This window comes from Dermacentor albipictus, chromosome 7 (assembly GCF_038994185.2).
Source record: "Dermacentor albipictus isolate Rhodes 1998 colony chromosome 7, USDA_Dalb.pri_finalv2, whole genome shotgun sequence".
Lineage (NCBI taxonomy): Eukaryota > Metazoa > Arthropoda > Arachnida > Ixodida > Ixodidae > Dermacentor > Dermacentor albipictus.
This window is the reverse complement of record NC_091827.1, coordinates 125,892,065-125,915,560: the sequence shown is the minus strand read 5'-3', so window position 1 is coordinate 125,915,560 and position 23,496 is coordinate 125,892,065. Positions and strand designations below refer to the sequence as shown.

General features: G+C 45.4%; 1 protein-coding gene across 1 annotated transcript in view; it reads right to left on the bottom strand.

Annotated features, from left to right (window-relative positions):
* Positions 1–23,496, bottom strand: part of LOC135907117 (cytochrome P450 2B5-like) — a 236,301-nt gene that overhangs the window by 174,407 nt on the left and 38,398 nt on the right. The window contains exon 2 of the mRNA XM_070522102.1: positions 11,359–11,573. Within this exon, the coding sequence (XP_070378203.1) occupies positions 11,359–11,573 (215 nt within the window). The remainder of the gene's footprint in view (positions 1–11,358; positions 11,574–23,496) is intronic.

The following is a 23,496-nucleotide window of genomic DNA, read 5'->3' as shown; positions in this document are numbered from 1 at the left end:
ACTGGGACGGTGGTTCCCGCTCGGGGGATTGTGATGTCGATGATAATGTGGTCGCTGCCTAGGTCTTCTAGGGTGTTTTTCTAGGTTGCCCTCTCGATGTTTTTGACCATTGTTAAGTCCGGTGTGGCATCTCTTGCAACCAAATTGCCCATACACGTTGGGGGTGCTGGAACCCGTGATGAGCGTGTATTCCAAGTCTTGTGAGTCCTGCTATAACTGTTTGCCCTTGGTTGTGATGCGGCCGTATTCCCAGGCATGACACGGCGCGTTGAAGTACCCATCCACTATTAGCGGGTTCAGGTCGGCGAGCTCGGCTGCCTTGTTGAGCAGGGAGAGAAAACGCAGCCGTCTTTTGGATGGGTTACTGTATATGTTCAGTATAAAGATGCTATTCTTTTGCGTTGTGTTAGGAATAATTTCTATCTTTAAATGCTCGGCCCGCGGGCCTTTAATTTCATGTTCTGTGGGTACTAGGCCCTTTCTGATTAGTGTGGCGGTGCCCCTATCGTTTTGGAATTTAGGGACAAGTGCGCCGTAGCCCGGTATGTTGGCCGACGCGCCCACGGTTTCTTGTAGCATTATCACATCGGGTTTGGTTTGGATGTTTCTTACGTATTGTTGTAGGATAGGTTTTTTCCCGGCTATACCTGTGCAGTTCCCCTGCCAGACCAATAGCTCTTTATTGTGTCTGGCCATCCTGGAGTCTTGACTAAGGAGCTGTTGAGAAACTGGAGTGGTGCGCGGGGGGCGGTGCCACCATGGGAACGTCTGAGATTACGGGATTTACATTATGAGTTCCCGTGTTTGGCTGTGGTGATTGCGACACGGCGGTGCCCACATCGCACATTCATCGAGCTTGATCACCCTGGTTGTGAGGTCAGATATGGCGGAAGATTGATTGCCGATTGCACTTTGTAGTTGGTTAAGCATGGCTTTTATTTCCCATCTCGCCTGTTCGGCGCTGCTGGTGTCTTGGCTTTGTAGGGCTCGCTTTTCAGCGGGTGGGGTTCCTTTGTCCTGTTCCTCGCCATTGTTGCTCGGAGCAGGATTCTTGACGGGAGTGGGTCTAGGGGGTTGCGTGGGAGGCGCGACCTTTTTCAGTTCGCGCGTTAGAGCGCTAAGCAAGAAAGAACAATTTTCTGAGTATAGGTTTCACAATGACACCTTCAGATATTCATACTTCCCACAAGCTATCAGAGAATGGAATATGTTACCACAAGAAGTTGTCGATTGTACAAGCCTCGATCCTTTTTTGTCTAAGCTGTCTAACCATATCTTTGTTGCTACATGATGAAATGTGGTTTTTTAGATTATGTTCTATTGTCACCATGAACGTGCATTACCTATATCGCTGTACATGAGTATGTATACGATTGTTTTTAAACCAAAGCCAAGGCCTCTTGTAAATGATTATCGTTGAACCCTGTGTGAATGATGTATCTTCCCTTTTATGAATGTACCCTTTCCTGCCAAAGCCTTCGTTAAGGCTAGCAGTATGTACCAAATAAATAAATAAATAAATAAATAAATAAATACTCCAGGAATCCCAACACGAGATATACAGATGCGGCAAAATACCCAGGTAGAAGAGCATACGCAATTACCGTGACCAACAACCAAGCGAAGGAGCTAATCGCTGCCACCATACCGGCCAGAAATCCAGAAACGGCGGAGGAAGTGGCCATCGTCCTCGGCATCGCCACATGCAAAGACACGGCAATCATATTGAGCAACTCGCAAACGGCTTGTAGAAACCTACGAAAAGGCCGAATTTCTGCCGCAGCAGTGAAGATTCTAAAAGAAATAACAAGACGGCAAGAACTACCCGACACCTACGTCGCATGGACCCCAGGCCACGAATACCTGGAAGGAAACGAAACAGCACATGTTATCGCCCGAGAACATACCAGCCGGCACTTCCTGCTGCACGGTCCCCTGAAAGCGACTTGGGTGGAGGACATCCCCATCAACTACGCCGTAATATTGCAACATTACTGACTGGAGAGAAGACAATATCCTCTACCACATCAGAAATTAGGCATGGAAGAAGCCACCGCCCTCCGTCTGCTACAAACGAATACGTATGTACATGTAATTATCATGCACCGAATGCACCCCACCAAATTGTCATACCTATGCCAGTATTGTGAGGTACCAGACACGCTCTTACTCATGGTGTTGGTGTGCCCACGCCGCGAAGAAAACAGTCAGGATGATGCCTCAAAACCTCTACAAGCGATAGAAGAAACGTGGCAGGCAATGTTAGAGGCACAGAGCCTGGAAGATCAGCGAAGTGTTTTGAACCGGGACAGGGCTGCTTCATTAGTCAATGGCTTTCTGGACTAAGGGAGCCGCCCACCTAGGGGGAAGAAAGAACACTTTCTCGCTGTTTCTTACAATAAACGTTCATTTCTCCTCCTCCTCCTCCTCCACTGGAAGTCTTCCCTCGTCACACAGATGTTGTTAAGCACCAGGAACCACCGATGAACAGCCAAGTTTTCAACGAATGAATTTCTATTGAAGCTTCGTTTTAATGCATATCCCGTGGAGGAAGTGGAAGAAGTCTAGATGCAAATGAGAATTTCAACAGCATGGTAAATTCACCTCAGATTATTAAGTACCGTTCGGCGGCCGCTGTTTCCAAAATGGGAACAGAAACTTGCCGCCTGCATTTAAAGCACGTGCACTGGATGGGGGAGCATTGGTCGCCCGAGTAGTATATTCGATGGGACTTGCCGAAAGATGACCATCCATCAAAGTTGGCTTGCTGTGGTTTCGACTATAGGAGAGGTATATATGTGACAGGGAAGCTTGTACTTTACAAGCACAGATATCCTGCAAGATAATTCTGCAAAATTTATCGAATATTATTAGGCGCAGTTCTGCTGAAGCTGTAACCACTATTACTCCTCAAGTTTAAAGAACAAGAGCTTGCTGTCCATACTTAAAGCAGAATGGATGAGGACGTTGACAAACTCCGTGGTGTGCTTTGCTCTAACTTGCCGAAAGCTGAACATCTAACGAACTTTGCTTGCTGCGCAGGCGAAGATTGGAGACGTATCGATGTGACAGGGATGCTTGTATGTGAAAAGGCCAGACAATTTTCACAATGATTCTGCAAAATTTAACGCAGATTAGTAGCCGTTCGGCAGAAGCATCCACCACACTGTAACCAAATGTAAGGAGCAAGACCTTGCCGTCCACATTTAAAGCAGACCGGATAGGGGCTTGGCAAACTACGCGGTGTATTTGTTGTGACTTAGTGAAAGGTAAACATCCAGTTAACCTCGCTTGCTGCTATGTCGAAAATTGGACACGTATCAATGTAACAGGGACGCTTGTACTTGACATGTGCTGACGTCCTTCAAAATTTTCCTCGAAAATTTAACGGAAATTGTTAAGTACCGTTCTGCTGTAGCGGCCACCGCCAGTGCTGCCCAAATCTACGTCTACGGCGCGCAAGCTTCCCACACTTATCCCTCCTACACTGTTTTTCGCCTCTGACGCTCACATTGCTAGCGCATTAAAAAGTCGTACATTTAACGCAGAGGCGGATCGTTCATTTTGATAGCTAAATAATAAACAGCTATACGAAGTAAGGTGAGAAGTTTCCACACGTAACAATATAAACTGCTGTAAATATTCGCTTACTGACAAAATTAAGAAGCATGGTGCCCCACGAAGAGAAGCATACATCAACTCAGTAAGGTATGCGACCGGGCTAGTTAATGTTGGTCTATGATGCGTGAATGCGCGAACTTAAACAAAGGAAAGCAAAGCGAAAGACGCCACAAGCGAAAGCAAGTGGTGACTTTCAACTGATTTTATTTTCAAAAAGAGTCTACATATACGCAGGGGCGCACATCCGTAATTTTGCCCGCTCTTTGAGGAGGGCAGGCGTCAAGCGTTTTCCGTCTTGTCAATGGTATCAGCAAGCGCCAACGTAAAATCGCACACGCACGCTCTTTTTGAAAATTGAGATGAGTAAGCACTTGTCTTCGTTTGTCGCCTCTTTCCACACCCTTTGTATGCGGTCACGTGGTCACACGTCGTGAAGATTCGCTCGATGACCACGGCCTCTAGCTGTCAGAACGCTGACGTCATGAAGCGGCCAAGCAGCGAGGTAATTGCCGTTCGTGCTGCTTCTTTCTTTCCACGTCATGCGCAACCACGGCCACAGTAAACGAAGCGAAAAATGCAAATCTCCCTTTTCCCCATAAGCCCCTTCCTCTCTAACTCCCAGTAGGCCAACATCTTGCGCACGCGAGATCAAGCCACCATTCTTCGCAGCTCACCCTCGCAACTACAGCATGCAGCGCTCGGCAGCGATAGTATCGTACGTCGGCTCGATATGGAACCTCACGGCGATGCCGCAGACAGCAGCGATGGCGGCGCATCTGGTTGCTCGTTTAAAACTTCCTTTCATCGACGTTGCCAACTGGCATCGGACACCACGAAAACAACGATGCTACTGAATCGAGTTATCGAAACCTTCGGCAGTTCGGCAGCAAGGTCGATCCGCATAGGTCGCGAAGCCCCGGGCGAAAAGCGGTTCAGAACAAAGTGTCATCGACAACAGGTCATGGGAGCAATGATTGAAGCGCGACTATGGTTGGAGAGAACAAACACTGGGAGAGAAAAAAAAGCCTTTTCAAATTAAACCGAGATACAGAGTCATTCAACAAAAATAAAATTCTTTATAAATTTTATATATGCGTGACGAGTAAACAAAAGACAACTTGTAAGACAACAGACAACTCGCTGCTATCGCCTAAGAAGCAATGTAGCTCTTGAAGTATTCAGAAAGGTGCGCTCGTTAAGAGGGACTTTCGCTCGCGTGCTCTTATCTAAATACATATAAAAGGAGAATTCGTTCTTCTCGGTAGCCACTCACCAAATTTGACGAGGTTTGTCGCATTTAAAGGGGAAACGTTAAATATATTACCTGTTTGTTCCGAATTTTTTATTTAGGTCGCCATTTTTTCATTCGAGATTGGCGAAAATCGCAAATTTTCAGAAAACAAAACCATCAGGTTTATAACTGTGTCTTTCGTCAAAGAAAAATGATAGCACAATTCTGTGCATCGCATCTAACAGTACATCTAAAGCGTACAAAGCGGACATATTACACATGAAGCTCAAAAAAATTAGGTAATATGAAATAGCAGCTTTTGCAGAACCCTTTTACACAACGTAAGGAATTCACGTAAGATGAAAATTCACATACAGAATTTGTCTGCTTCGAATGATCTAATGGATGCCTTTTACGGAACCCCGATATCTGTTGTTAATGCAGGGATATTAATTTGCAAACTATGTGCTTCTATTTTTTCACACTTTCGAATTTTCGAAAATTTTTTAAACAAAATTGACGCCCTAAATAGAAAAACCGCTTCTAAATGTACTAGAATTTACCTTCCTATCTCAAGAGCAAAAAACTTCAATAAAATCAGTCCAGCGGTTATCTTAGAAAAGTGTTCCTGCGTTTTACATGTATTTGAATAGGCCGCGTGAGAGTTGGTCCTGAGCTAAAGCTTTCTCTTAAGTTCATCTGTTACCACCTAACACGTTTTTCTCTTTTGCTTGTCGACGTTTATCAAAATTTGGTGACGTGGGCAGCTTCATCGTTTCTCAACCTGTTCAGTTGAAAGTAGTAAGTTGCGACCGCCAGATAATTGCTTACTTAAGTTGTTTTCGTGCGTCTGCGACGGCCAACAGGCTTGGTTTCCGACAATAGAACTAGCGCTCTACACCTAAAGCTTTCGTCGGCCTCCAAAAAAAGTATGTTCGGTTCAGGGATGCGATTTCGACACCCGTACGGCTGACCTTTTCTCGCATCGCTTTCTGCGCTGAAAGCTGGAAATGCTATCAAGTCGAATGTTGGGGCATTTAGATACACAGCTCTGATGGTAGACCACGAAAACAAATTTAGCGCCTTTGCGCACAATATAACTTGACTTCTGTTTTTAACGGATATCGCGTCACACTGTTTTTTCTTTCACCGGAAGTGCTGCCTACGCGTACAGATGGCGCTAAGCACCATGAACTGGGTTCGAGTGATTCGTGAGATTTTGTGGCGGATAAACGTGTTTATCTGGGGCTTCACGGCAGCAAGGAAATCATAGCTTTCTTGTGCATGTGTTGAGCTTGCTTCTGTTTTTGATTTGCAGATTTTTCAGCCTTTAAATATTAGTTTTGTAGTTTTTTTCTGTTTTTTCCTGTGTGCGGGTATGCTTCCGGTATATTTGGTTTTGCAGGATAGTCATAGCGTCCTTTCGCGCAGCGTGCTTCAACACGTGCAACCGCGTGGGACGTTAAGTCTTTAGAAAAGCCTTTAAACATTAGCTTTGAAGTGCCAAGGCTAATAGCTATTAGCGGTTTTACTGTGTATGCTTTGGTATCAGGAGTACTGCTTTGGTAGGAAAGTGAGTGTGGCCGCGTGGTTGAACAAAAGCGAACACGTGCCATACCTTAAGCCTGTGCGGCATTGATTGCTTTGAAAACGTTGTTGACAATTACTTTGCGGCATTTTAAGGATTTACACTCTGTGGGTATCGCTTTTTACTAGAAGGCACGTGCTCTAGAAGCTTCGGTATTTGCATTAGAAAAAGCCGCGCAATACATGCCAAGAAAGCCGGAAAAGCGTGCCGTGTGCGGAGGGACCCTCAAGACAGACGAGGAGATGAATGAGAATGGAGGCTTTCCAGGATGAGCTTGTCAAACAGGTCGAAGAGCTTAAAAATGAGCTCAACATGGAGCATGATGCACGGAAGGTGTTGAAGAAATGATTTCAAGCAGACGAACAAAAATTGAACAGGGCCGCCATTGTGAACCACAATTGTCGTGACAATGAAACGCTGTCTCTCGAGGTGACAGGAAAGGGAGTGTCAGCAAAGCACGTACAATGCGTGCCACCTAGGGAAAGGGTAGCTGGAAAGAGCGGCACCAACCTTGAGGATGCAAAACAAAAAAGCAGCAGCACAGGGGTCAATTCCCCTTGTCAAGTGCGCCTCACGCGGAGAAGGGAAAAGTTAAGCAGGGAGAGGTAGAAGAGAGTGAAATGGGGATTATCGCCGGTGACTCAAACATGGCTAGTTGTTCAGAAGCAATTTTAGAGAGGGTGAAAGGCAATAAATAAGTGGCGGCATAGACATTTCCAGGCCGAACACTGGGTTCTCTCATGGAGCGAGGAAAAGCAAAGCTCGCGGAAAATACCCACGTGCGCATCCTTGTGAAAGTAGCAGGTGGGCTAAATGAGGTCCTAAAGAGTAAAGGGACACGACTTGCGTGAGGTGTCCCCTCACGTGCACATTGTGGTTTGCACCGTGCCGGAGGTGCCTGTACGTGACAGTGACGTACAACGAGCTGTAGTGGCGGGTAATGAGGCGATATGGAGAAGGAGCCGAGAGAAACGTTCCTATGTCGAAGTAAACAGGGAAGTGAAAAGGTGTGGTGGTTTTTAACGAAACTGGATCCACTTTAATTATAGCCTTGTATGAGGAGTCGGCTGGCCACTTTCTGTTCGTGCTGTTACTTTTTCAGGGGGGAGAGGGCACTAGCACCAGAGGCCAGAGAAGGTAGTAATGAAGAAGGCTCCTAGGAGAACCTCACAGTAGCATCGCCGTCAAAAGCAGAAAATGGAGGAAAAGGAGCTCACCATGCAATAGGCTACATAAACATTCGAGGTAGCTGACGAAAGAAAAAGTGGTCAGACATTGATGAACAGTTAAATAGAGAACAGATGGGAGAGTATTCGGTTACAGAAATGCACCCTAGAGACACGCAAGAGTCACAGTGATTGAGAATTATGTTTGGGAAGGGTGCAACAAAACAAAGTGCAAAGAAAGGGAGGGGGAGTCCGAATGCTCATCCATCAGCGAGCCAAAAGAAAAATGTCAAGAACATCTTTGGTTATCGGGTACAATGAGGGGAAAGAAAACTTGGCGGGGAGTGACGTATCTGTTGACCGGAAATAACTGCACAGAGAAGGATAAAGAGTTAGTGAATGTCTATGTGCTCATGTTAAGGGTTCCGGAATTGATGCTGAAATTATCCTGCTAGGTGACGTGAATGCTCACATACAGGATATAGATGGCTGCACCGATAACAACAAAAAGTCAATGCTACATCTTTGTGGGCAACATAACCTTGTTATCGTGTATACAGAGCTTAACTGTGAAGGGCAGATCCCGTGGAAGTAGGAAACCGAGAATCGACCTTTGCTGACAGAAGAAATTCACGATAAGTTGAGAGAAACGGTCATATACGAGAAGGGGTATAGCCGCATAGGAAGTGACCATAAACGAATAATTCTGAAGTTGGAAAAGAAAGCAAGGATTTCAAAATGGCCAGCCCAAATTAGAACGCTGATCAAATAATAAATATGGTCACAAGAGTCAAGGATGAACTTCCCAAATGGCCAATGAAAAAGTGGGAATATAGATAGTTTTTCAGTGTAATAACGAAATAAATGCGGAAAGAGAAACAACGTGTTCGTTGGAAAGGAAAAAAGCAACCGAAAAGTTGGTGGAACAGGGAGATACGAGAAGTGATCGCCGAACGACAGAAAGCATCCCGAGAGCACAGGCAGGCAAAGAAGGCGCAGTTGCCGTGGGATGAAGTGACCAGTAAATGGGAAATATACCAGGAGAAAAATTCTATCGTCCAAATACTGGTGCAAGCAAAGATAAAGGTGAAAGTGGATGTTGGTTGTGAGAAATGCGTGAGAAAAAGAAACCCTCACCTAGATTAATTTGGAACCGCATGAAATTAGTAGCCAGGAAGTCAGCAACAATAAAACAACATATCCTACACGAAGATGGAAACAAACTGGAAGCGGAAGCGCAAATAAATTACACCCGAAAGATAACAGCCGAGTCTTTCCAAGGCATTGACGTGGTTGTTTAAAAAAAGCCGAAAAGAAAATATTCAAGCATGGAGCCAAATGGCTGGACGAGGTTCCTGTTAGGCTAAATAATAAACTAGGAAAAAAAAGCAAAAAAAATCTGGTGAGAACAGTGGAAAAAAGTTTAAAAGATAGACGAATACCAGACAGTTGGCGACAAAGTATAATGAATCTAATTTATCAATGTAAGATGGAAAAATATTTCGCTCGTATAGACCGTTCACCATTACATGGGTAATATACAGGCTAGTAATGCAGGCAATAAAATTAAAGCTGCAAGCACGGGCAAAGAGTAATGGAATTTTGGGAGAACTTCAGAATGGCTTCAGAACAGGCAGGCGTTTAGATGATAACTCATTTGTTCTTAGTCGGTGTATCGAAATATCAAAAGTGGAAAGAAAGCCAATATATGTGGCTTTTTGAGACATTACAGGAGCGTATGACAACGTAGACCGCAACATTCTGTGGGATATTCTGGAAGGGGAAAGCTCAGGTGACGATTAACCACAGCTTTTGAGGGAGATTTACCTAGAAAATACTGTTCGTGCTCTATGGGAAGGGATGAGGAGTGAGGAGAAAGTTGGTATCAAGAAGGGAGTGAGGCAAGGGTGGCCTTTATCCCCGATGCTGTTGTGATGTACATGATGAGGATTGAGGAAGTAATATCGGGTTTAATCTCTCATACAAACAGGCGGGCACAGTAGTAGAGCAGCAGCTTCCAGGTTTATTTTATGCGGACCACATTGTGTTGGTAGCTGACAAGCAAAGTGATTTATGACGTCTGGCTAATATCTGAGGACAGGAAGGCGAGAATTCAGGTTTTAAATTTAGTGTTATAAAATCAGGTGTTATGTTATTCAATGAAAGCAGTGAACAGACAGTGGCAATACAGCGCCAGGAAATACCTTGGGTGAATGAATATAAATATCTTGGTATATAGATAAACGAACGAAATACATATATGGAAGCACAGAAAAAAACAATAACAGTAAAGGGGAAGAGAAATGCAGCCGTAATGAAACACAGAGCACTGTGGGCATACAGTGGGGATACAGGATACAGAATAGGTTCGAAGTGGTCCGGAGTATGTTGAAATGTGCAATGGTTCCAGGACTTACTTTTGGAAATGCGGCTGTTTGCTTTAAATCAGGTGTACAATCAGGACTCGATGGCAACCAAAGGTCAGTGGGACGCCTCGCATTGGGCGCTCACGGGGAGGTTACAAATGAAGCTGTGCAGGGTGGTATGGTTTGGACAAGTTTTGAAGTGGGGGAAGCTCAAATTAAAATGGATGCGTTCCGTCCGCACACAACTGTCTGTTCGACCATGCACAAGAAGCATTTTCGGGCTTGCGTTGTTGGAGTTCTTTATTCAATTCTCATGTCATGCGGGGAGAGTTATATAGGCCAAACTGATCACTGCCTTATTGAATGGCTAAAAGGATATGATTACAATGTGCACCATGCTTTACAGTGACACTTAAGAATTCACTGCCGCGACTGGTAATGTAAACCGAATTTTTATCGGTGTGAAGTGTTAGAAAAATCACCGATCACAACTTACGCGGGAGATCATTGAAGCTTGTCTCATAGCAAGGGCTGGCAGCACGTTCGTTAGCGCGCCGTCTTTGTGCCTATCTCCACAGGGAGCAAGATTTCTTGATCAGTTTAACCTTGCATGACGGAATCGGGTGTTCTACGAGTCGTGATGGTGTAGCCTTCTATCGGTGCTACGTTTTCTGAAGCCTTGTGACGACATGTCGTGATGCTTTCTTGTAGGTATATATTTCGTGCAACTTGCCAATAAACCAGTTGGAAGTAAGCGCTCCTTTCCTTTATCTGGCCGGGTCGGCTTGTTTCTTCCAGTTTTAGGACGCTAAAAGTAATCCTGAAACCTTAGAAGCGAGTTGTCCATAACTAATAGCAAAGTTCACAGGAAGGTTCAGGATCGCGAGGAGGGATAGAAAACGGCGACTGGCCGATTTTTCTCGTGGATAGGCTTGTCCAGAGGTAACATCTTCCAAAAGGCAATACCAAAGAAATGGGTTGCTTTCGCAGAGGAGCGTTCGTTGGGTGCATGGACCCCAAGGTACATGCACTCGGCACTGTCTCAACCCGCAGGGCCCCTTTTCTCGCACACGGCTAAGACGCACATGCCTCCGCAAGCGATTTCCTTGGGGGCTCGGGCCTATAGTGTCGCAGTATTGAAAGGCCAGCTGCCGCAAAACCAATCCTGGCCAATATACCTGTGGTATAGCGCTGTTTGTTTAAAAAAATTCAAGCAAGGTAAATTAGCAACTGAGTTGCAGTCAAGCTCCTCTATAACAAAGCCAGATGTACAACGAATTGTTTCGGAAGCCCTGACCATTTCGCTAACCAAGCCTTTCTGTATTTGTAAATAAGAAGTGATTTTATTTGCTATAGAAAAAAAGAGTTATATAAAAGCACCGTTACCTGACTACCGAGCCGTACTTCTTCGCCCAATGTACACATTCCCGAAAGTAAAATCGACGATCAAGTGACAGCAGATGTCCGACAAGTGGGAGACCAGGTGGGCCGGGCGGCAGGCGCCCTCTTCTACGTCGCAGATATGTAATGAACACGTATGCCAGCAGTGCCACAGTCGTCACAAGAAGTGGAGGTTTGCTGAGAAGTGCCAGCAGCGATTCCTGCGTAAAAGATAAACAAACCTGTTTTTTTAATATTTTACAGGTTGCAGTAGCAGTGTGCAATACAATTCCAGGTGTGTAGTGTATAAGTGATTCTAAAGAGGAGTTTTCTTGTTGTCTTTATTCAGCAGAACTGAGATTCTTCAACTACGGTGAAATATAAAACATTACGCTCGGGAACCAGCAACATAGGCGACTTCTTTAGGAGGGAAAGCTCAGCATCTGTTCAGTTTAGTAAAGCTCCTGCTGGGCTAATCAATATAGATTGCTGGACGGATATGAGTATTCCTTCTGTGGTATCGGCTTTCCTTTTCTTTATAAATCGTTAGTTTATTCATCTGTGTTATGACCCAATGAAAATTGTCTTTGCTGCACTGCTTCACCACTATCCATATACAATGGAAACTTCACACACAGGGGTTGCAGAATGGTTTAGGCATTTTTGTGCTTAGCAAGATGTCACCAATTCCCTGGTAAAAATTAAACCATCACCCTTCGCTAGGGCGTGTTTTATAGCCGCAGCGTCACTTTGGGACGTTTGACCCCCGAAACCAACACGAAAGGGCAAATTTATTTCTTTGAACTGTTAGTTTTTTGGACGGTTATGGTACCCATTTTTCTGCACTCGCTACATAGCGAGTGCCTTTATGTGTATTGGAACGCCCGATTTTGAAAGTCATATGACGTCACCAGCGCCTATAAGTTACGGTGGACTTGCTTCGGCTGCAGCAAAGTGCGAAAGCGGTCGTCACTACCGATCAGATTATTTACTGCTATTGCAGAGCTATTTGTATACGTCTCGCATTGTGCGCTGGCAAGGTTTCTAGTTTGCATTTAAGCATAGCTTGTGAGTGATGTAATACACAATAAGAAAAGTGGATGAGAATAACGGTGTGATCTTTTTATCGGATGAACATCAACATTGCGTGGCGTTACACGTTGCATGGGAGGAGAAGAGCCAAAAATTTTATGCGTCGCCCTTAGTTCTAAGCTTTTACTTAGTTTACAAAAGTTTCGCCTCACATACATTCCTGCACGTGCATTCGATCGGCCTATTTTTTTTTATTGTACGCTGATGATTGGAATTTACCTAATTGAAGTTGACTCAACAACTTTTTTATGAAAGATCAACAAATTTTGAGCAGCACTTATTTGAACAAAACAAACCCCAATTACCCTCACGACTGTACGCAGCTGATCGGAAGCAGCAACATTCACTTTCGCAAAGCCAAATTCACTTAAATATTCACTTAAAAGGCACTCAATTCGCTTAATATTCACTTAAAACGCACTCACTAATCTCATACATAAATACATCCCGGTCATTTCCATAAAATTCGATACCACTGCTCCTTGCTTTTTGCTGAACCTTCGTCGCCTAAATAACAAGAAAAAAGATTATTCAGGCAAGCTGACAGAAATAGATTATCTAAATCCTGGCGTCGGTACAAAGCGTGTGACGAAGAATATCAGTTTACTCAAAGCCACGCACAGACAATTCTATAAACGGGACCTGTCATCGATGGTAACAACTAACCCTCGGCGCTTTTGGCGTGTCATTAATCCCAAGCATAATTCTGACATCGTCCTTATTGATCATGACGGCGCAGCGATAACTGACAGTGATTGTTCCCAACTACTGAACGAAAATTTTTCATCGGTATTCACGCGCGAATGTTTGGAACCGTTAGCCACCATGACTCGCACTGATTCGTTTATGCCGGAAATAATAATTACCGATCCTGGAATTTATTCTCTCCTCACTAATCTTAAGATTTCATCTTCCGCTGATAATACTGGCTCAAATAAAACAATTCTAAAAAATATTGCCCCAAGCATCTTCCCAATACTGTCCGCCTTATTTTCACAATCACTATCAACAGGCGTTATCCCTCACGATTGGAAGGTGGCTAAGGTAGTGCCATTTTTCAAGTCTGGGGATCGTTCTTCACCACTTAACTATCGACCAATTTCTTTAACAAGTCACATTTGTAAATTAATCGAACATATTACACATTCCCAGGTAATTAAGTATCTTGAAGAACATGACCTCATATTTAAGCAACAGCACTGTTTTCGCAGAGGCTATTCATGTGACACTCAGCTCGCTGGTTTTATTCACGACATACATTCATCAATAGACACCGGATTTCAAGTAGATGCCGTTTTCCTAGATTATTCACAAGCATTCGACCGTGTCCCTCATCTTCGACTTATTCACAAACTTACACAGCTGAACATTGACTCTACTGTTGTCACATGGATAAAAGACTTTCTTTCTAACAGGATGCCATTTACATCGGTTAACAATCACAACTCATCTCTAGTACCCGTAACATCTGGCGTACCACAGGGAAGTGTACTTGGGCCACTACTTTTTCTAATTTATATTAATGATCTACCAGACGGCATCAAATCCAATATCAGACTATTTGCTGATGATTGCGTCATATATCGTATTATTCACTCTAGCTATGATCACGACATTCTTCAATCTGACCTAAACGCAATAAACGTATGGTGTTCAACTTGGCTAATGCCTCTAAGTCTTACTAAAACTAAATCATGTCTTTTACTAATCAGGTGCCCCGAACATCAACATCTTACATCTTAAACAACACTCGTGTTGATCAAGTTCCCAGCTACAAATATCTTGGCATACACTTAACCCCTAACTTTAGGTGGAATAATCACATTCACCATATTCTCGCTTCTGCAAACCGTTCGCTTGGTTTCCTTAAAAATAACCTCAAACATGCTCCCGTACACTTACGCTAATTGGCATACACAACACTAATTCGCCCTAAAATAGAGTACGCGTCAGCCATATGGGATCCCCATCAGGCATACCTAATAACTGACTTAGAAGCCCTGCAGGACCGCGCTGTACGCTTCATCTTTTCAGATTATTCACGAGAAACCAGTGTAACAGCATTAAAAAATCGCGCCGAGCTTGAAGCCTTGTCACTTCGCCGTAATATATCTCGTTTAACACTAATCCATAAGCTCTACTATCACGTATCTCTTCATAACGAGTTGATGTGTGAACCCTCAGCCATTTTTCCGCGTCGGGATCATTCTTGCAAAGTAAAATGCATAATGTGTCATTCCCTCGCATTTGGTCATTCATTTATACCTCGCACCGCGAAAGAATGGAATAATCTGCCATCGCACATTGTCACCTAAACAAATGCCTCAAAATTTACAGACGCTCTACGCAGTACCATGCATACCTAATATATCACGTCTCATTTGTAAACCTTTTTTTAATGCGCCGTTAATCAAAGCTTCCACGACAGTGTCACATTTTGTACAAATCATCTAGAGTTGCTGTACTGATAACTATCAGTATTTTTGTGTTTGTACGTTGATGCACTGTAATTAATTTTTTCCCAGTTTTGTTTTTCCATTGTAATATATATTTAAGCACTGTTCACCTCACCTATGTAACATTTGCCCTATGTAATACCCTCCCTAGAGGGCCTTTAGCGTTATTGTGTAATAAAGTCTACAAAGGCCGCTAGTTGTAGTAAAACTCCAAGCGAAGTACACGCTAGCCATGAGAAAACACGACATGGTATCATGAAATGGAGTCTTTAACTATTTTGCTAATATGAACGACGCCATGTTGGTGGCTTTCCGCGTATGGCGGAAAAGCACCACTTGAATAACGCAGACCTATCATATGTGGTGGCATTGACAAAGCGCGCAAAGTTACTACCTTCTAAGCAAAAAAAGACTCAATGCTTTAAATTGACTTTATGAATAATGGAAAAACACGGGGAAGGCTGAAGATGGAAATTCAAGACGATGGCCAAAACGAGAACAAGGTGATAGCCGGCTCCGGCTTTTCACCTTGTTCTCATTGCGCTCATTGTTAATCAATAATACTCAGTATTTCGTGCGTGAATTGTTCTTTGCTACTGTGCTTTCTTACTTCCCTTATTTTTAGCTGATTTCGTTAGCAAAAATAGCAGCTGTATTAATGTGTGTTGTCATTAACAGTATTGTTTTTCTTAATAGCAAGCGGTGGGAACACTATAACAATATGTTTAGAGTCCCAAAAGTGCTTAGCTTGTAGTGCTACAATTTGCTTATGTTCAATAAACATTCAAATTTAAACAACGTCACAAGAATCACCGGACCTTTATTCACCTTCTTTTTGGCTCATATGTCCCCCCGCAGCTTGTCACGTCTATTTATTTATTTCATATTCCTGACAGGCCCACAGGGCACGGTGTAAGGATGGGTTTAGCTATTAGAATGAAAGTACAAGGAAACTAGTAAGGAAGAGGATCACGAAGCAAGTGAACATCAAAACGTAAAGCTACAAATTTAATTGGGAAATACAAAGCAAGGTTTCAATGCAAGTGAACAAAACAAAGAAAAAAAGAAAGAAAGAAGGAAAGAAAGAAAGACAGAAGGAAAGAAAGAAAGACAGAAGGAAAGAAAGAAAGAAAGAAAGAAAGAAAGAAAGAAAGAAAGAAAGAAAGAAAGAAAGAAAGAAAGAAAGAAAGAAAGAAAGAAAGAAAGAAAACGCAACATAACAAGATACGTTTGCGAAATAAGTACTACAAGAGCGTTTGAGTGCCAGTGAAGAAGGAAAAGCAACACATCACAAAATAAACAAATTAAGAACCCAAATTATTAATCCATGACACAATACTTATTGCAAAAAATGTGGATTGATTCAGGTTCTACTTTCTGACGTGTCGTCAACTTGTCTTTAGACCTCTGAGCAAAGCAATTTTTCTCACCAATAACTACCGGCTTCATAGGAACATCTCACTGTAAAACACCATCTTTGCATCTATGATTCATTTTTCTGTGTCCTACAAGCAGGTAGTAACTTCATCTGGTCACAGAGGAAACGAGCCCTTGAAAAAATTATCCAGAAACTCTCGACTATGATTGGCAATATCAGCTTATAGACCGAACAAAAAAAGCGCGTGAGCAGGCGAACGAAAAAACGAAAGAGAGAACAAGCGAGCGAGGGACAGATCGAGAGAAAAAAAAAACAGAGAAAGAGAGAGCAAGCATTTTCCGGTTCCCTGAGCCCGACTACCAGCATTCATTCTACCGACCTACTAGAACATTGCCGAAAAGGTCAAGGAATGCTTCCCGCTGTAATGAGGAATGCAGGAAAGCCGACAGGGAAACTGCTATGTAAACAGACTGCGTACGAGTTCACCCAGCAGATTCGTGTGCGGTGATAACATCGACACTCCTTTCACAGCCACCGAAGCGCTGTGCGCTAGAATGCGTTCGCACATATCGTTTCAGCAGCCGTTTTGTTTGTGACTTAAGGCTCGTTTATAGTCCGACGTTATCGGCGCGCGGGCGAGCGTCGTTCGCGGTCAGTCACGCTACGTCGGTTGCGCTGCGCCAGCCGAGATGCCATCCCCTCTATACTTCAACGCGCGCGCCGTAGGCTGCTATCTCCAGAGCATGCGCAGAAGGTTCGCCAAGTCGCGCGCCGTCCGCAAAAGCCGTCTGCGGAGTTGTGTTGGCGCCTTTTTCTACGCACGCAATGCATTGTGGGTCGACGCAGTCGGCGGCGCCGGCGTGCAAATGCAGCAGGAGCCGAATCTGCGCAGGGCCCGTCGGGGCGCGCTGGCAGCCGCCGGTTACGTCGGCGCTGCAGTGCGTCGGACTATAGAAGGAGTCGTTTTCGCCAACGTAACGTAGCGTGCGCGAGCGCGCGCGCGCGCGCGCGTTACGTCGGACTATAAACGGCCCTTAACCAATGTCTGAAACGGTCACCTTGACTTCATCGTCATTGTGAATGACAATTACGACCTCAACTGTATGAACTACAGCTATTGTGCTTCACTACCTACTTGTACCTTGGTATTGAAAGCGCAAACATAGACCGGACACGAGACGAGAAAAGAACACCACAAGCGCGGATTTTCAACAACGTTTAGTTGAAAGAAACATGGCTTCTTATACCTTTGCCCACACGTGTCACAGACATGTAACTGCACATCATGTGAACCGCGCACTTTTTTTCACTCAAGATAATGATTGTATGTGCAGAAGCTCAAGTCCTTTTCTTTCTGTTAGTAACAGGGACGGCGTGCTAACGCATTGGTCATGAAGTCTCGCAACCTCGGCTGCCTCTGTTATCTCCCGAACCAACTGGTCATTGTGTTTTTCCAGACTTCACAGCGACTGAATTCTATGGCATAATCATTGGAGGGGCAATCCATGACGTGGATACGTAGATTCCTGTTCGCCTGCTTGACGCTAAGTTCATGTTCCCTTAGGCTTTCGGATTGTGCATCTTGAATTTTGCCCTATATACTTTTTTCCAGATTTTAAAGGTGCAGAATACACTACGGCTTTTGTGCAATCCACAAAACGTCTCTGCTCATTTATCGTGCACCCTTGCTGCTTAATCGGCTCTACCCCATTGACGCGTCGGCAGAGGCTTTAACTCCAGCTTTGCGCCACATCTTTTTCAAGCGGTGTATGTTGTGCATGTATGGCAGGGCCAATGTCCTTCGCTTTTCTTTCATTTTTGTGTTCTCGCCACCTTGCTCTCCATTGACACGCTCGAGATTTAGGTTCTTGCTTATTTGTTCTGCAACAGACACAAGAAGGGGGCGCATTTAAGCAGCCCCAGTAAGGTGGTTATCCTGTCGATGAAAACTTTGTTCCATCGGGTGGATACACGATTCTTTAGGCGCATTTGCTAGACAAAGGTTTGGAATAGTTCTATTCACCCGTATTGAATACGCTCATTGGAACGGCAGTGGCGCTTTGTCGCCTCTGGGTTCATTGACCACCTAATATTTCCACGTGTGCTTGATTATCTTTCTCCTTCGATCGCTTTTTCAATGCTAATCTTCATCGCTCAGCGCAAGACGCTCATGCATGATTTGGAACTTACGCGAATGTTATCGTTGACTTTCTTTGTTGTGTATGTCCTCGCCCAACCTCGTATAATCAGGTATCATGCGCGACACGAAGTGTGTAGTCGTTTTCGGAAACTACATGGCACCCGCGATTGTACAGGAATCTTCGACGGGTGATGTATGAAAGCCGACGCTCTCGACCAACTCATCAGATTTCGACTATCGCTGACTATGTTCAACACTATCGTTCTGTCTAGAGTGTAGCTTGCTTTTGTGGGCACAGGTTCACCCAATAAAAACGAAGTTTTCTCATTCGTAGTTTTGATAGTGGGTCATTCACCATCACTACTACATGACATTTGGTGGAGGTGGTAGTGCCTTCATGTACCGAACGGAACCATGATCGAAGCCCGAAACCAGAGGACAACACCAACGTCGCCAAGGACCTGCGAGCTAGCCGTAGGCAACAAGAACTGCTACCAGAGTGCGCACCCCTCCCCGAGAAGACTACAGGGATCAAGGCCAAGTCGACAACCCCAATGGCAGCCCCAGCATGCCCCATCCTGCTGCAACAGCCTTTGGAGCCGCGAAACTTCCGTGGATCATCGGCTGAAGACCCTGAATCCTGGCTTCAAACAACGAGAGATCCCCGAAGTTACACAACTGGAGTGGCGACGATAAGCTGCGCCATGTCTATTCTTCGTTGGATGACGCTGCTCCAACCTGGTTTCACGCAGAAAAAGAACCCTAGTGGTGTGGAAGCTATTTCGTGAGAACATCGTAAAGGCCTTTTCGAGTGTAGTACAAAAGGAAAGGGCCGAAGTTCTCTTAGAAAGTGCGACTGCCGAACGAGACATCGCGATCTTCACGGACGAGATGCTCGCCTCTTCCGTCTGGGCGACAGCGGCATGTCTGACCAAAACAAAGTTCAGTTCTTGATGTGGCTTGTGAAAGAACAACCATTCGCCGGATTAAGACGAAGCCCACAAAAGCCTCTCGCAGAATTTCTTCCTGGGGCCGCAACGATCGAGAAGATGATTTAAATGCACGCCAGTCAATACAAGCGCCATGCGTGGACAACAAACTACGCCGAAGTTCAAGCGCTAGGCGCCGACGACCTTCGACAGACGATCAGAGTGGTTCTACGGGAAGATCTGCAGATGTTGTACCCAAGGTTGCAGCCCCAGGTCGCCTCCATCGCTGACGTAGTTCAAGAAGAGCTTCAGCGATCAAGTGATGACCTACGCCGCTATCGCACGCCGTCAAGGTCCACCTTCGCGAACACGCCAGGACCCCGTAACGACGCAATTGCGTTGTTCATCGCCGAGGCAGCCAGCCCGCCCGCCCGTTGCACAGCGCAGCTACCTGAGGAAGACGAACATTTCGTGAGCCCTCGAGCACCTACCACTCTGCTCTTACTGCGTGGAAGCTGGCCATGCCTATCGCCAATGACAATACCGCGATTTGGGAGTGCGAGGGTTCGCCGTCAATGCAACGCGTCCACAACAATGTGAAAAGCCACGTGATATCGCTGGCTACCTCACCGCCACGCAGTGGGGTTACTGCCTACAAAGTGGTGGGTGGCGCCACGCAGCGGAGCCCTCTACGTCCGTCCGGTTCGTCGTCACCTAGCCGATACCTGTCGCCGCAACGCCGACCATGCACTGGTCCAGCCCGGGGCCGGCGTTGAAGCCCATATCAGGAAAAATAAGAGCAGCAACCAACGGAGGTGTCTCCGCTGCCGACGAAGACGCCGCAAAAGCTATCTCCACGACGTATCAACGAGACGCCGTCATCTCAAAGAATGCGCCGAGAAAAGAATACGTGGCCTTGCGAATTTGCAGCCACAGGTCAACAGGACAAAGCCGTGATAGGAACTAACTAACCTAACTGCATCGCAACACAAAGAACCACCGACCACGACAGCCTTCTCTAAGGACACGCCGTCACCACTTTAGGGGACGCAGAAGCTGACTACTCTGTCATGAGAGGACCTATCGCCACCGAGTTGAAGAAAGTTAAGGCTACATCAGAAGGCCCTCAAATTCGGACCACTGGAAAACACCAAGCAACGCTGAACAGAGTCTGCCCCGGAAGAATTACCAATCATGACCGGTTCTACCCAGCCACCTTCTTTATTGTCCAACAGTGTTCAGGGGACATCAGTCTCGGCGTGGACTTCCTGAACGAACGCGGTACAAACATCTACTTGATGTGGATGACGCTGTCCGAAAATCAAGCGACACCGCCGGAGAGCTCTCGCAGTCACCATGCCTCGGTAATGCTCGAAGGTCAGGTGAGCACCCCGCCTCTCTTCACCATTTTCGTCTCCGTCGGCACCTAACCACTCGCAGACAAAGAAGGCGTCATCAAGGGCGAACAAGGTCTACTTCTCGGCCGTGATATCGCTCGTCTGCATAGAGGAAAAGCGAAAGTGGTGCTGACGAACTTCAGAAAGTTGTTCAAGCACATCATCAAGGGCAGGACGATAACTAACACTAACACTAACTAACATGCCATATACTTTATGATTAAGACACCTCGCTGATGAGTGCCTATGCGGCAAATATTTGCTGTCTTTGCCTAAACTTTTGCTTCTATTTGAGATTGATGTCGGAACTCCATCATGGAAGGTCTTAAACAGTTTGATTAAATTATCCCGGCAAGGCGAATAAGCGTTTCTCATGGGGAAATAAATTCGGGTCATTTTGCTGAAATTGTGGCGCTGCTCAGGCCTATTGCAGACGCCACCGACGGGTTGCAATCGGACGGAGTGACGTCATGTGACCTATATATCAGCATTAGTTCATGCTACGGGCAAGTCAAGAATTACCCCACTTCTCAGTAAATATGCTATTATGGGCCCGATAAAGTCGCAGGAAGAAAATCAAAACGCACGGTTTTAATAATGTTATTATAATCTTTGTGTTAGAAGCGACCTTCCTTGACATGGGAATGGCTCGCGACTAATTACGCATACCCACGCGATTTCACTAATTTTCCTTGTTTTTTGTCGCTTTGTCCTTTTGGCAATGAATTGTGATAAATAAGAATAATGGTAACATTTCGATGCCCGAAAAAGAAGTTGAAGTGCAAATAAGTGCATCAAGTACTGTTTTGAGTCGTTTGAATCAAACAGAAACAGCCTTTACTTCAATGGCCATTTGGCTCTCCAAAGACTACCTGAGCAGCAGGGTTACTGCCTACAAAGTGGTGGGTGGCGTGTTCTTTTTTAAAGCGGAGCTTTCTATGGCTAGGCGAAATTACCTGTCCACAGAAAAGTATCATCATCAGCACTGGCTCGAGCGCCGTCTTTTTCCGCGGCGGGCTCGTTGGCTCGGGCTGGGCACGCACTCGTGCCGCAGCTCCCGCGTTCGTCATCGTCGTTTGCTTCCACAGCTCGCTATGTTGCCGCTGATCATTCCAGCGTGCAATCTCACTTGTGTCGTCGTAATGGGGAGACCGTGCTTTCAGGGGCATGAGCCATCACCTAAGAGAGTATGAGCCATTCATTGTCTTACGTAACGCATCGATTTAATTCTAAAGCAATTTAATTTCTAGGAATCGTAAGCGGCAATAGCGGGCGAATGCTGCTAACCTGACCGCCGATCAAACTCGAGACATCGAATGCAAGCGACAGCGGTGGACTGCGGGCATACCGTCCGTGAAGTCATTCTCTCCGTCGCAGCCGAACGCATGTGCAACCTCATAATTAAGAAATACTTTTTTAACGATCGGGTAACAAAGTGATAAACAATGGGACCGCACGTTTCAGCTCCGCTGGTTAAATATTTCCCCGCAGTGGAAGGGCTGATGAATTTTTTTATTATTGATTACCATTGTGTCTTGCTGTATTCCAACCGATACCAGCATAGCTTTTTGATAACATAGCGTTGTGGTTGTAGTCCATATTTTTCTCTCAGCTCAGTAACTAAACACATCATTCACTTTCAGATTTCCTGGTCTAAAAACTAAAGTCCTGGAGGAATAGAACAGCCGCTTCGAAGAACTGCTTTACGACGACTTTTTCATTTCTTCAAGTGTGCTCCATCTACGACAAAAACTCCGAGTACTTAATGCATCGGCTGCCCAAGGGCTTGCAAAGCCAACAGCAAAAGAAGCAATAGCCGCACTTGAAAGGCTACTCGAAGCCCACGTGCAGGTAGCTCCCCTTCTTGTTTTGTGAATAGGTGGGAGTGAACAAATGCTTATGTTGGAATCGATCTCATGACTAATGAAGTCAAACGTAAAGATAGTAATGAACGTGTATGCGGGCACCAAACATGTCTGCCTGTATGCCATGATATTGGGATACGCTGACGAAGAAGATGGTTTAATCCTCGTCGGAACAAAACGATGTTCTGGGTTTCGCACGTTGGCTACCGTCTGGTCAGCTGATAGAATTATTGTAAATATTCTTTAAATACAGGTGTGACTGATTTTAACCCCCGAACATTTTTGGTGGAGGTTGCGTGATCATTTTCAAGATGGATTTACGCAGTGGGCGCTCCTTGGCTACATCTACAATGCCAGCTCAAGGCGAGGATTCTGCGGGCCCATCGGTACCCATGCCCACCGTCTTTCTAGCACAACCCCGCGACCCAGGAATCTTTTCTGGCACCGACGACACTGATGTTGAAGACTGGCTTCAACAATATGAGCGGAGGAGCGCCAGCAACCACTGGGACCACGCCATCATGCTCGCGAAACTGATATTTTACCTCGTGGGCACGGCACGCGTCCGGTTTCAGACCCACGACGAGGAACTTACCAGCTGGGACATTTGTAAACAGAAACTGAAAGGTTTGTTTGGCAAGCCAGTTCGCCGTCAGCGCGCCGCCCAAAAAGACCTCGCTTCGCATGTCCAGACGTGCACAGAATCCTATCTCACATCGAGGACGTGCTCGCTCTGTGCCGCAAAGTGGAACCGAACCTGATAAAGTTGCCCCCGTCATTTAGGGCATAGCAGATGATGCCTTCCACCTTCTTGTTTTCAAGAATTCTTACACTGTGCAAGCCATTATTACCGAATGTCGGCGGTCTGAAGAAGCCAAGAGTCGACG